The 14,320-nt window shown below is 40.4% G+C and overlaps 1 protein-coding gene across 1 annotated transcript in view; it reads right to left on the bottom strand.

The window, feature by feature from the left end:
• Positions 1-14,320, bottom strand: part of ZFYVE9 (zinc finger FYVE-type containing 9) — a 56,738-nt gene that overhangs the window by 15,129 nt on the left and 27,289 nt on the right. The window contains exons 5-10 of the mRNA XM_051799420.1: positions 13,388-13,487; positions 9,690-9,866; positions 9,215-9,384; positions 8,358-8,481; positions 6,521-6,643; positions 5,444-5,599 (exon numbers count right to left, since the gene is read on the bottom strand). Of these exons, the coding sequence (XP_051655380.1) occupies positions 5,444-5,599; positions 6,521-6,643; positions 8,358-8,481; positions 9,215-9,384; positions 9,690-9,866; positions 13,388-13,487 (850 nt within the window). The remainder of the gene's footprint in view (positions 1-5,443; positions 5,600-6,520; positions 6,644-8,357; positions 8,482-9,214; positions 9,385-9,689; positions 9,867-13,387; positions 13,488-14,320) is intronic.

The raw sequence follows: 14,320 nt of genomic DNA, 5'->3' as shown, positions 1-14,320 counted from the left end.
GTGCACAATCACTGGAAAGTAACTGGAGCCTTTCTCCCTTTTACACACGAGACACACACACGAACAAATCCTCAGTAATACAATCTGTTAGAATAACACAGCTATTCCAGCCCTCCCTCTGGAGATGTGGCCATGCTACTTTGCATCCCTCCAGATGCCCTTGGCACAATCACCAGTGAGTATTGCTTCCTTCACCTGACCTTGGGCTGTCCAGTTTTAAACAGAGCTACTGCCAGGCCTCTGAACAAAAGGCTCCTTTCATACTCCAACTAACAAATATTCTCAGGGGTTTCCTCATTATTCAAATTTGAAGGCACCTTAGTGGACTTTTTTTTTCTGTACCCACAAAGTGCTGCACAAACTGAGTTCTCAAGTTCTCTGCTAGAAGGTGACGGGCTTTGGCAGCTCAGACATCCCATAGCAGGGTACAGGTCATTCAGTGCTTGTCACTGTCCTGGAAGCCAACCTCTATTTTACAGACCCACACAACCCAGAGCTGACAGATCAAACTCCAGAACTCCCAGAGTGGCTACAACTGAGACAGTGAGTGGCTCAGCTGAGCATACTTGATGAAAAGTATCTACTGGTCCACCTAACATGATTAACAGAGCCACATCCAGTGTTGTCAGCTGCTGAGAGTCACCGATCCTGCCCATGCCACACGCACATCTGTCAGGGGTGCTGTGACACTGTTGCCTGCTCAGTGAATACACCAATGCACCACCTTGGGCATCCTGCTAGTGCAAATCTGTGTATCCACTGGTGCTCACAGAAGATTTGCACTTATCTAAAATAGCTGCTGGCACTCATTTGCTTTTGCAGTTCCCACCTACCCTCACTAATCGCCTCTTCTTCATTTCTAATTCCTTTTCCCCTTCCCATCTGTTCCTACCCAAATAGAAGCTACAGGCCTGATAGTAACATTCCTTGGTGAGGTTCTCGGTTCCAACATGACCATAATAATCCTTTCTACCCTTGAAGTGTCTGAGGGATGTGAACTGCCAACCTGAACGGGATTCTGCACCTTTTCTGTGTGGAAGAGGCCAGGCAAAGTGCAGCTGTACAGCCCCATGCAGATCCCAGACGTGTGGCACTGCCCACTGCGATGACAAAGCAATCAGACATTTCCACTCGAGACTGGTGCCAAGTGCTGCAGCAGAAGGGGATGACTCCTTATTTTTTCCGTTTCAGGAGATGGAGCTCCAAGGCTCACACGCCTGGGATGCCTTAATAAGAATTTTTCAGCCAACGGAAACGTGAAAAAAAACCCTTAGAGTGGAATCTGCAACTCAGCTGTTCAGCCCTTTCCTTCCATAAGCCACAGCATTATAAATGACTCCTTCTGACACGAGTAGCTTGCACAGTGCAAGCTCCAAGAGGTTACCACTGCTTTAAGAGGGCAAATTACTGGGATTAGGTAGTTGTGCTGCAATTTGTTATTTATAAGAGCATGCAAGAGCCTGGACGTGGACAGCACGGGAAGAATCAAAGTGTTTTCCTACACACTTCTCTTCTCCAGTGCCCTTTTCAATCAGCAAACCCAAGTCAAAAAGCCTCTTTGGGCCCCACAAACATTTCTGCACTGACCAGGGTTTGTCAGCCTTTCCTGCCACATCTCTGAAGGTGGTTCCAAGCCAAGGCCCCCCTGAGAAGCTGCTATTACATTGTCAAACCCAACCCACTGCACCATTACACATTTTAAGCACAGAACTGTGTTTCAGAAGCTTGTAGAGAAAGTGTAGGTGTCAGAAAAAGCTTTCAAAAATAGCTATCCTTCTCAAAAGCATGTAATTTAATTTAAAAAATATCACAACTTCCTTTCTAAAGAGGTAATCTCAGAGTGAGCAGAAAGGTGCCTTTCCTTTTATTAAGTTCCAGCACTTGACATCAGACAACTGACATTATTTAGGAAATGCATTAGGTGTGCATGATGCATCTAAAGTAGTTCTGCAGGAGGTCAATACTTACTCTCTTCTCAGTTATGCTGGGTTATCCTTGACTTTAAATCTTGAGCATCTCTACAAAGTCCTTTAAAAAAAACATGCTTTTCTCCACTGATGTGATTTCCCTTCAACTGTGATCCATGCTGGTTTGAATTCTTCACTTAGTTATCTTCCTCTGATGGACAATGTACTTTACATAGTTGTTTGGCAATCCCTTCTGGACTCAGATAAAATAGTCTATACCAGGAAAGGTAGAAGGGAAAAAAAAGAATCCTGCATTTTTTTTTACTGTCCTCAATATGTGGTAAAGCCAGGTAGGTGCTTTTACCAAAAATAGTAAGGTTAAATTCCTAATGTATCCTTCTATCTCTTGGTTAATACCAGGTCACAAAGGTGGTATTGGCATCCAGTCTCAGGGAAGGCTTAGGGAAGTCAGCTCACATCTGTCCAGCCTCATTCCACTGTCACCAGGAACAGCCAGAACTGCCAAGTACCAGCACTGTGCCGGCACCCTGAAAACCCCAAGCACCCCAGTTCTGCAGCAAGAGATCCAAAGCAGTATTTACCTGTGAACAACCCTGCCACATGGATTTTCTTCAAGAGCAAATGAGCACATTTTCTTTGGAGAAGGAACACAAACCCAGGCCCTGTCACACCAAGAGCCACAAAGAGCCACAGAAGAGACAAGACCGCGACTGTACCTTGACGGCACAACACATCTGTAGTGGATGCCAGCACTGAGAAAAAATCATGTGAAACTCCACATTCAAAGTTCTGACCATGCTGAGCATCTTTTTATTGAAACACATCAGCAAGTAATTTGGAAAGAACTTACTCCTGTTGGCAAAGGCCATAATGCTTCACTTACTATCAGTGAGTAGCTGCTGCCAGTATCCAAAACTTTTTCAGGCTAGTCTGTGGCAGTCCTCCAAACATGACTCACACACCTTATTTGATGTTTGATTTTGTATCCATCCTTTCACATAACAGAAGCAGGGGTGTATTACTCACTCAGTTAACCTTTTCTCTGTTCAGAACATCTACTTTTTGGGCCTTTTTATAGCTCTGCTCTGCATTAGCTACCACCATATTTAATTAAAACCAGGTTGGGTGAAAAATACATAAACTGTGTCTGGGATAGATCCACCCTCACACAGAATATTCCCAAACCCAGGGTGACCACAAAGCCATTTCATGCAGTTGCCAGATTTACATTTTCACTCCAGAAGTAACAGTAGCATTGATTGTATTCCACCAAAGAGCTGATGCACTAGGGCAGATCTGGCAGCGCTGTATTAACACATCCAACTGCCTCAAAGTACCCATTCAGAGGGACAGAAGTTCTCATTTTTCCATTCACTGTCAGGCTTATAGCCAACAGACAAGGATAATCATGGGATTACTACCACAACAGTACAACTACTACAGCCACAACAGAAATCATTAGCTTCCAATTTCAAAACAAGAGAAGCAACACAGCAGGGAGCTGGATGACAGAGGGGCCAGAGGAAAACTAAAGTGATGAAAAGTGAGCAGCAACTAATACTTGCCTTAACTGACAACTTTAGTTTCTTATAATTCACATGCACACAACCTATAGTGAAAAATGCCATTTTTCCTTCAAAATCTCTCTGTTCTACAGTTAGAAAGTCCTACACCCAGAGCACAGCTTAATGTTGGGGACTTCCCATAACAAAACTAATGAAGGCTCAGGGTGGTGCAGCCTTTTTTTATTTTTAAGAAGATGCTTTAAAAAGAAAATTTTTACTAAAGGGAACAAATAAAAAACACCACAGAATTTATTTAAGTTTCCTGATGACATGACAAATGTAAGCCAATCCATTATGTAATGAAAAATGAAAAGGTGAGGTAGAGAGTTTTAAATAGTCTCTAACTTCTAATAGGAATTCTCATTTGCTCTAAATGTCCATCATCTCATCCTAGGAGAGGTGCAGGACCTCTGGAATGAACAGCTCCATATACAACAGCAGGAAAACTGCTAAACACTTCCAAGGGATTACAGAGAGCAAACTGAAACCCTGTAGCATCCCATCCTGTCTCTCTGCCTGGATAAAGTTAAAAAAAGCCAGAGTTACAAATATGTTGACATATACTTCTCCCTCTCAAACAATCTGTGCCTTGGAAAGAAAAAAGGATCAATACTGGGAGAGCATTCCAAAGTGCTATGGGAGCTCACCAAGGTGCCATGATCTACAAAACCTGGAGGTAATTCTATTGCAAGTGAAGGTGTCTACTTGTACTTCATGTCTGAAATACAACACAGAGCAAGTCCTATCACAAGAAAACACTAAGTGGAATTCTTAAACAGTGACATTTGTGTTCTGATTAAGAATTGTACAATACTAAGCAGCTCTTTGCACCAGTAGAATTGTAGAATATCAAATTACTACCACTACAGTACTAAAAGAAGAATTCCAAATACATTATGTAGGAGTTATAAATTATGTATTTCTGTAGTGTAATTATACAGAACTTCATAGCAATATACACACCAAGCTGGATTTCTATCTGCAATATACATATATATATATATATTTATATACACATGCTTGCAATTTTTCATATCTATCTCTCTCTGAATAACATAATCAGAAGATGAAGAATTGCAAATGAATTGAGGTTTGGAAAGGTAGCTGTTTGCAGTGTACACAAGATCCATTATCACATGTGATAATAATACATTCTGAACCTGGCAACCTCTCTGAACAAGCTGACCTTTGTTGTATCAAGACATTTTAGGAAACAAAGATCTTTTTCATTATTTTATTAAACTACTGGATTCAGTCACTCTCAAGGCATTGCAAATTATAAGCAGAACCCTTTGTAAAGGTATTTTCAGCACATAACCTTAATGTGATCTAATTTCATCTCTGGAAAACTAGCTTATTTTCCAATCAGTGGAACGAAACACTTGCATTTTTCCTTATGCAATGATTTTTGAATTCTGAAGTCTAACAACAGCTAGAAGTGGAAGCCTATTTACTTAGCGGATGTAAAATGTCCAAAGGTTTACATAAAAATCTTGCAACTGAGGTACAAAAATTCAAAATTCAGGGATAATGTCTACAATGCCCTATAATTCCAGGCACACATATACAGATATATTTGTATTACTTTATAATATAAATATTAACCCCATAATGTGGCAACATACACAGGTACTGTGGGAATCAAACTTCTGAACTACCTAGTCTGGGGATATTGAACACAGTATCCACGAGAATTCTCAAAACTTTATTCCTGGCTGGAAGATCTTTGGAGCAGCTCCCCAGCTTGCCAGCAGCTCATCAATACCTTTGTTTGGTGAGATGACGATAACACTGGGTACTAACAAACAATAAGAACTCATCCCCCTATGGGCTTCAATCCTCATTCTCTTTTTACACCCTTCTATACAAAACCAGCTGTTTGCTGTGACAGAAATGCACCTGAGCCAGCATGACCCAATCCAGACCATCTTTAACAGCGAGCACTCCTACCTGCTAAGGCATCCCGGTAAAGCTGCACAAAGTGGTTGAAGATATCCTTGGGCAAACACTTCTCATCAGGCAAACACTGCAGGAGGATGACGATCTCCGGCTGCCCCACGGCGTGCATGCCTTTGGTAGTGAAACACCAGCACTTCCTGTTCACGTCTGCACAGGCAAAACAGGGCTCAGGAGAGTGGAATTTCAAAGCACAGCCCCAAATTTCACTGCAGGAAGATAGCTCTTGCAAGAGGCAGTTTTACAGCAAGTATTGTTGTGTTATCGGTCACACAGATAAAATTACATCCTAAATCTGCTACCGTGCAAGAAAAGCACGCCCAGAACAAAGGCAGCTCCATAATTCCCAGTTTACAGCTAAGGAAGAGCCAGAGCATTACAGCTCCCTGTGAGATCTTGGGATTAACAGCACAGAGTAGACTTTTAGCAGTTTCTGTATTCAAATTAAAGGACAAGACTGAAGTGTGAATGAAGGGGTCTGGGAAGAGGCCAGGCTGTTGGCTGTGCATCCCATGATCCTGACAGCTACACCGGCTTCCAACAGTGATATCTCTCTTAGGATGGAGAGCTGAATGTCAGGTCTTTTCATGAGACCTCACTGTGCTGTTCTGCTTCACATGAATGTCAGTACAGACACATGCTCTAAGCTTCACAGTTCATTTGCTGAGAATTAAGTTATTTCAATAAAACCTCTATCATGTATTACATTTTTATACATATGCAAAACACTGTACTGCGATCTAAGAGATGCTGAAAGGCTTGTAAACATCTTAATTTATTAAGTTATAAAACACCCTGCCCTACCAAGCTGGACAGGAGACATAGATCTCCAAAGCTGGAGGCTCTATTAGTCTAGTTTATATTTGCTACACAAAATTATCTGCACTGATGTCTAAATCACCAGAAAAGAGCCTTTTGTCATTTAACTTCATATGGTTCAGTACAAACTTGTCAAAGTGTGCACATTTTCAGAGACTATCCTACCAAATAAAAATGCTGCTGTTCCTACTAATAATATATACAACATTTCCCCTCCCATAGACCAAAATTTATTTAATAATAAAAACTTACAATTTACTATTTTTACCATGGACAGCAAATTAGCATTTAAAACAAATACTAGAGGGTCAGGGCCACCATCCTCCAGCTGCTGCATGACAGAGATCTGAGAAGGTCTCTCTTCTACAGCGTAGTCTGTGAAAGAAAAACACACAATGAAATCCTTAACTTACTGGTACAGACTCCACATTATAATCAGACAACCCCAATTCTGATGCTTTTTAGTCTTTTGACCTTTTAAATAAACACTTATTTAAGTATTGCTGGCTTGACTGATTGTTTCCTAGGCTGCTATTTTCAAACTTTAATAGCACTTATGTAACAACCTCTGTACACCCTTTAGAAAGGTGCAGCTTGTTTCACAAATCAACTATTTTTCGGTATCAACTGAAGGAGAAAATTGAAATCAAATTGGGAAATGTGTCACGGTGTCAACTGAAATCCCAAACCACAAAGAAGTTAAAATTGTTATTTATGGCACAGTATAGCAGAAGGGCATCAGTCCTGGACTACAAACACCAACACATGGTCTATTCCTTTGCCAGGTAGCTCACACTTTCTGTGCATTACCTACAACAAAGGTAACAAAGAGGGGAACACTCCATGAAACAGCATTTTTTATAATCATGGAAGGTCTGAATCCAGTGTAAAATGGATCCCAACATGAAACTCCAAAGATGTCTGTAGTGTGCTCTATGATTAGACTCAGATGATTAGCAAATTAAAATTTTTCATCCCTGTGATTATAATCTACTCAGTGTTAAACTTTAACAAAAAACAGCTGCACTGATGAAAACAGATTTTGAAAGAAATGTATAACCTTCCCAGCTAAAATTATCTAGAAAGAAAGGTAATTTTGCTTTCCAATATGAAAAGTTGTTTTTCTATTTTTAATAGAATTAGAATATGGGAAGTAAAATGCTGCTAAGAAAATTCAGTATGTGACAGCATAGGAAACAACAGCAACTAAGTATACAAAATACAATTTATGTGAGGGTATTTATATGAAAGCTGAAAAGCATATTGCAGTTTCACTCATTTTTTTGTGGAGGAGACTGAACAATCAGGCATCCATATGAACAGCTAACACAGGAGGGAACAGATTGTTTTGAAATTAAATGCTGCTCACATTTTGGTTCTGACACTATTCTGTAATAAAAGGTTACTTCCAGCTTAACATTAGAAATGCACAGTGTCAGCAAAATATTTAATAGGAATAAAAAAACCCAGAGATGAAAAAATAAGTTAATTCCAGGAATGTATTAAAGGATGTCATGAATCAGACTGTGGAAAGCAATTTCAGATAAACAAATACACATTTTTTTCATCTTTTAAAAATTAGTTTTTAATTTCCTTAAGCCTCCTCCATTTGGATATTCTGGGAGGGGACATCACAATGACTAAAAGCTTCACTGTGGGCCAGGTTGTGCAATAGTGTTGTTGATGCAGTGCTCAGGGATGCCTCAGACAGAGTTGATGTTCCAACAGCATTTCAGAGAAGGGAACATGAATATTCATAGGACTAATTAAAATCTATCTCTGTGTGAAACATTCCCCACAGTCCGATTAGTGAAGAAATTAGCACATATTTCTGGACTGAAGTTAATTCTTTTTGCTTTGTGTTTTATTTCTTACAGGAATTTCACTGCAAGGTGAGGCTCTTCCTAGAGGCTCACAGGGACCAATGGTGGAAATGAGTGTCCCAAAATTTACCCAGGAGCAAATTAGTGAGAATTTCCTCAAATACTCAGCATATTGCCAGCATCTTATTTTTAAAACAAACACAGTAAGCATTAGGTTAATTGCAAACTGGTAAGCATAAAAGCCAGCTGCCAAATAATACCCTCACCTCCTTTTACTCCAGTGGAGATGAGAATTGGAGGAAGCCCATCTTCAGGAATTAGATTCATTGCACTGCCAACAGGACTGCCAACCTGAGTTATATTTCCCGAGAATACAGAGGCATTATCAGTCTACAAGAAGGAAACAACAAGGAAGGACAACATTACAAAAGTAATAATGATAAAACTGAAAGAGTTGGCTGACTAGACTACTAGATTACTACAGATGTAGGTGAAGGAGTCTGCTGGAGAACCAGCAACACCAAGTAATTTGGCTCTTTAACAATAGATGATCGTGTGATGACTCCTGTATGTGAACTACTACTGAAAAGTCTGCTTAGACAGAGGTTGCAGCTCCCTTCTCTATCACCACACACCTCCATTTCTTCACAAAACCTGTATGTACCTATCAGAATTTTTTGTGGAGTCTCAGTTCCACTCACATGTGGTATGGTGGACTTCACATTGTTACACTATATCTGCACTTGCCTGCATACATCATTTTATGACAAGCATAGCGTTCTTCTGATTCATGCCATGACAATCTTACTGTTTCAAACTCCTTACTGACCATGACACACCTTTTTAAAAACGTGTATTACACAAATGTCCTTCACACACAGGTTGTACAGCCAAACACTTGGAAGCCACACAGACAACAAACACTGGTCAGTGCTCTGCCCCATAAAACCTCACTTCAGTTCCAAATACACGGTCTTTTAAGCACTCTGCAAACATTAAAATAAGGAGGACACTTGCAGTACAACAAACTAAGACAAGCCTCAGCAGATTTCCTTGCTCATATACTGTTCATGGCCAAGGCAAGGAGGTATTTTGAGTGGTGAACAGTGTAAGGCTCCCTTACTTCTGCTGATAAAGAGTTGTTGGCCATGGGCTTTGACGGATCATGTGACACTGCCAAGGTTCCTGTGGAAGTTGTCCCAGCCACTGTCAGTTTTGCTGCATCAGCAACTTCTCCATTGGGTAATATCCCATCAGCAAACCAAACACGCCTTTGTTCTCTAGGCTGAGCCACTGGGGAGAATGTAAGAGAAACAGGATTTAAGATCTCACAGCAACATTAGCTGTGAGTTTTTAGTACAGAAATAGAAATGTGGACTTTAAGGGACTTAAGACATCACCTAGTGCATTCCCTACGGTAGCACCACGTATAAACACAACTGCTGAGAACAATTTATTTGCCCTTAAAGACCTGATGTCTCTGCTGACAGCAGGAATATCACAACTGCCATTAGCTAGAGTATTTGGAATGGATGAAGTGCAGATATTTTCCAAATTCTTGCTACAGGTGAACTGAAAATAAAAAGAAGTCCTCTTACCTTCTGCTCCAGGATGTTTTAGAACTCCCACAGGTACCATGACAGTGGGAGGTGGAGAGCTCAGGGCGCCCGAGGCCTGAGCCTGCTGCAAAGGAGGGATAGTAGAACAGTATTCAGCAGGATTGTTAGGGTTAGGGCTCTGGCTTGAGGCACTCATCATGTTCTCCCAGGCTTGAGCTAAAGCAAACAGAGAACAGGAACCGTGAACACAGAGGAAGGTGTCTAACACTCCAAAACACTGGGTTAAGTTCCCAGCTGCAGTCGGTGTGGACCCTGCCACCTTCCCTTCATGTGAAAGCCCAGGAGACTGTAACTGAGGGGAAAAAAAAACATATCAGGAGAAACAGTACTGCCCCTGTGCAATAAAACTACCAGTTCATAAAGAAATATTTTCTGAAAATTATAACAATACTTTTACTTGAGTGGTGCTTAGTTCCTCATGCTCCATTTTCTTTCTTCTTCAAAGATTCTACTGAAAACACTCAATGTATACATAAATATATATGTATATCAAACTGCATGGACAGACACACATTCCTATCAGAAATGTTTCATAACCCACAGAACACTTGAGCACATCTATCTTTTGTACATGATAAAAAGCACCTTGTATTTCTTTTTATACAGGGCACATCAGCACAGTTTATCCTTAACTGTAAAAAAACTCCTTATGCTCTTAATTTGGAAGGTTTGACTTGAGCCTTAATTAATTTGACCAAAGAATAACACATAAAACTTCTTTGTCAAAAATATCCATCTAAGGGAAATCTCCAAATATCCAAAACAGGGACAGACTGTATCTCCACAGTACTACTTCTTTTTTCACTTGTAAGTAATGCTTGTAGCAGGGTACCAGAAAATTCAGATGTGTGCCTGCACCTTCACCCATATTAGTATGTTATAAGTGAACACATTCTTCGAGTCAGGCATAAATATCGTGCCACCTAAGGTCTCAGAGCATGTACATCTTTGGGTTCCTTGGACTATGAATTGTTAGAAAACCAAGGTGAAAATAAAAAGACCAAAAAAATCCAAACAGAAACCAACAGAACACAAATTCTCCTTCTTCCCCCCATCAACCTGCAAAACCAAGAGTGAAATGCCTGTCAATGGTATTGAAATTCCATTTGAGAAAACAAATTAAACTGAAGCGATTTTTAAACAGCAATTCTGTGTCATTTAGAATAAAAGTCCTGAAAGAAGAAAATGTTAAAATGCACAAAGTTACATCTGTAGGACCATTTTATTAGAAAAGTCATAGCATAGTAACAGAACTTTTTTAAAGCCTTCTTTAAATCAAGCGAAGTGCCAAGTCAGCATAGGTACCAATTGAAAACAGAGTAACAATAGCACTGGAAACTGATGGAACACAGCCTGGCCATGGAAAAGTGCCAGAAAACACAGAACCCTCCTCCCACACCCAGTGAAACACAAACCAGGTACCGAGCAACCAAATGAAACAAAGAAATGCTTTTAAAGGGCGATTCCCACCCCGGTTCCAAGACTGGGCAAACGTTAATGTTCACCTGCTGCACTGAGTGGGGCAATACCCCCAAAACCTGTACTGACAAAAAAACTGCAAGGAGTAGGAGGGATTGGAGACCATGAGGCTACAGGTTAACTAACCAGTAACCCAGAGCATCCCCACAAGCCCTGCAGCAGGGACAGAACAGAGGCAGCTGGGCCCAGCCCAGCCGGGCAGGCAGCAGTCCCCGGAATGACCCAGGTAGGGGTGTCGCTGCTCCCTGCCATCAATGTGCATCCATCTTTGGCCAGGTGTATTTGTAATTCCCTGTTCTTGTACACCTTGAAATGTGTTCATTTCTCCAACTCAAAATTTAACATAACATTTTACCACCCCTTCAACGTCATTACTGGGACTCAGTTTTATTTTCTAGATATTACAACCTACAATTCCCTGTCATCTTACATATTTGGCCTGCAGTAAAGAATTATTAATAATTAAAACCTACCACTGCACACTGATTAATTTTTAATATGTTTGAAACATTTAATATTTTTGGAATTTTTTTTTAAAAAAAATGATTCCTGTTTAATAACAGAAACTGTCTACTAATTTTGGATTTTCATCTCAAGATGAAACACTCAGTTACTTTCAAACAAACTTGCATAACATTGAACTTTTTTGGAGAAAAAATAAAGCTATGAGCTTCTAAGGTTAGTGTTTTAGTCTAGATGTTCAACGAATTAACAGATCTTTCTGAAAGCTGCAGACCAAATAATACACTATCCAATAATAAGTAAAGATACTGTCAAAATTACCTTGTCTGAATGCTGACACAAACCAGAATTTTCCTAACTAATTTTTGGTTAAAATTACAGCAGCAATCTTTGACAAAAGTCTCCAAAGTTTAACTAATCATTTGCAGCAGAGGAGATTCCATGAAAACTGTTCAGTAATTATCAGGATAGTTTGTTATCCTAATGGCTAAAAGTTTGCATTTAGAGCCTGAATTTGTCTGATTTCTTATTCTATCTATGACATGTTAGAGTGCACCTGTCAGACCTTCATCTACCACTGAATTAACTTCTGTCAGCAAGTCTCAGTTATCCAATATATATTTATACCTTGAGACCAAGCCACCCATTCACCTTCCCATTAATAAACTCGAGATGAAGTGCCTGGAATTTCTCATGAGGAGACAGGTTATCTCATGATTTAAACACTCACATGGGTCCTTTCTCAACCTCATCCAATTTTTCAGCCTTCTCAATTCAAACCATAAAAACTGAATGCTGACTCTTCCAGCAGCAGCTGTCTCAGTGTCATGGACATAAGTCAACTGGACAGATAATCACCCACCTACCCAAAGGTATCTGCCAGCACAGGAAGGTCTGGAAATTCTCACAGGCTTCAGCGAGAAGAACACTCTGTGTTTGCCCATATTGACACCACAGCTCTATGGTGTTAATACAATAAAGGACAACACACAAAATACATTCCAGAGCCCTTTGGTTAAAACCAAACTGAGTCTTTCCTTACTCCAAGCAGAGGTAACAGAACTTTTTGTTTGTTCTACATGTCAGCTTCATAGCTACTGGTGACCTTTCTCCTGTGTCCCATGCTCACACCAGGCTTTCAGCCACAGTACCACCCTGGGTTTGACAGACTCTCCAGTAATGTGCCCAAAGCAACAATCCAAACTCAGTTGTCCACATCCATGGACCCATTTTTAGACCAGACCTCCCAGTCCAGTACCACGGAGTTAAGGAGAAAGAAGAGTTGGATTAATTTGTGGATAAATACTACCTTCCCAATCTCCTACAGTGCATCATCTAGAAGAGGCACAACTGCATTACTCTCCTCTTTGGCATTCCATACCAAAGTATAACAGATTATCTACTCAGGCAGCAAAGGCCACAGAGTAGGCTTCTGAATTAAGGAAACAAAAAAAAAGCCCTGAATCACAGTTTTTAGAATCCTGGTAGACCATTCACAAATAAAAGCTTTCAAACTCACTGTAACCTTACCAGTTTTTGCCTTCTGTCAACCATATTTAGTTTAGAAAGCTCCACTCTCCACAGGGATTCCACGCTGGCCTCCCAGGGACCTTTATGTTTGAGAATACTTACCCATACAAATAAAGTGGTTTGATTTTTTTTTTTTTTAAATAGCATCACTGCAGCTCCATACAAAGCCAGCGAAGTGCCACATCTGGTATTCTCTTTCCACTTACCATTCATGAGCACTGAGTGGCAGATCACACACACTCTGGCTTCCTTTCGGTCCATGTACAGCAGTTTGCACTTCAGGCTGCAGCAGGCGGCACAAAACACCTGGAACCAAGGGGAAACAACTGAAGTGTGGTGCAAAAACAGGGAGAAACTGATGGATTTGGACAACAGAATATCTGCAAATATATGCAGAATATAGAGGTAAATTATGGGTATTTTCCCACTAAAGCCACAGTGACCAATACTTGCCAACGTGCCTGTGCCACTAATCCTGATGCAGCAGTATTTTGTGGAAAACAGAAATTCATGTTGTCCTGAGACTGCACTGGGGTGTTTTTAAAATGTTTGGCGTAAATGACAATGGGTAAAAAATACCCCCTACATTACAGTCCCTGTAATTCACAGAATTAACTTCAGTCATAGAGCACGAGTACTTTCTAGAATCAAATATACATCAATGCACAAGTTTTCCACATATATAAGACTGCTATGGCACAGGTTAATTCAAACAGATCATTTTTCTTTGCAGCAGCACAATTCATCTCTATTAGCAACTCTAATTGTTTTATCTCTTCATATATAACAACCTGTTCCTCAGCTGAGACTTTGAACAGTGAAGTATCAAAATGTTTTAAGTGTTCAACATACAAACCAAGACATTTAAGAAAGTTGAATGACAGTATTGCAAGACAATTTTGCTCCATCTATCTAAAAAAAAAGCTCATATTGACATGGTTACAAACACTACAACTTCAAAACACTGGAGAAAAGTCAGCAACTGCATTTTAGACACACTGGCTGCTCAGGAGGCAATGGATGCCCAGGAGGACAATGTGTTGTGGAGATGCAGGTGCAGAGCTGGTGCTTCTCACCTGAACCAGCTCTAATAACTCTTCAGTCTTGGGCAGGGAACAGGTTTGAGGCTTCCTCCAGAC

The sequence above is a fragment of the Manacus candei genome, unplaced genomic scaffold (assembly GCF_025592945.1).
Source record: "Manacus candei isolate 608988 ecotype Guabito, Panama unplaced genomic scaffold, ASM2559294v1 h1tg000005l, whole genome shotgun sequence".
NCBI lineage: Eukaryota > Metazoa > Chordata > Aves > Passeriformes > Pipridae > Manacus > Manacus candei.
Note: the sequence above shows the minus strand (reverse complement) of the source record. Positions and strands in the feature narration are given on the sequence as shown.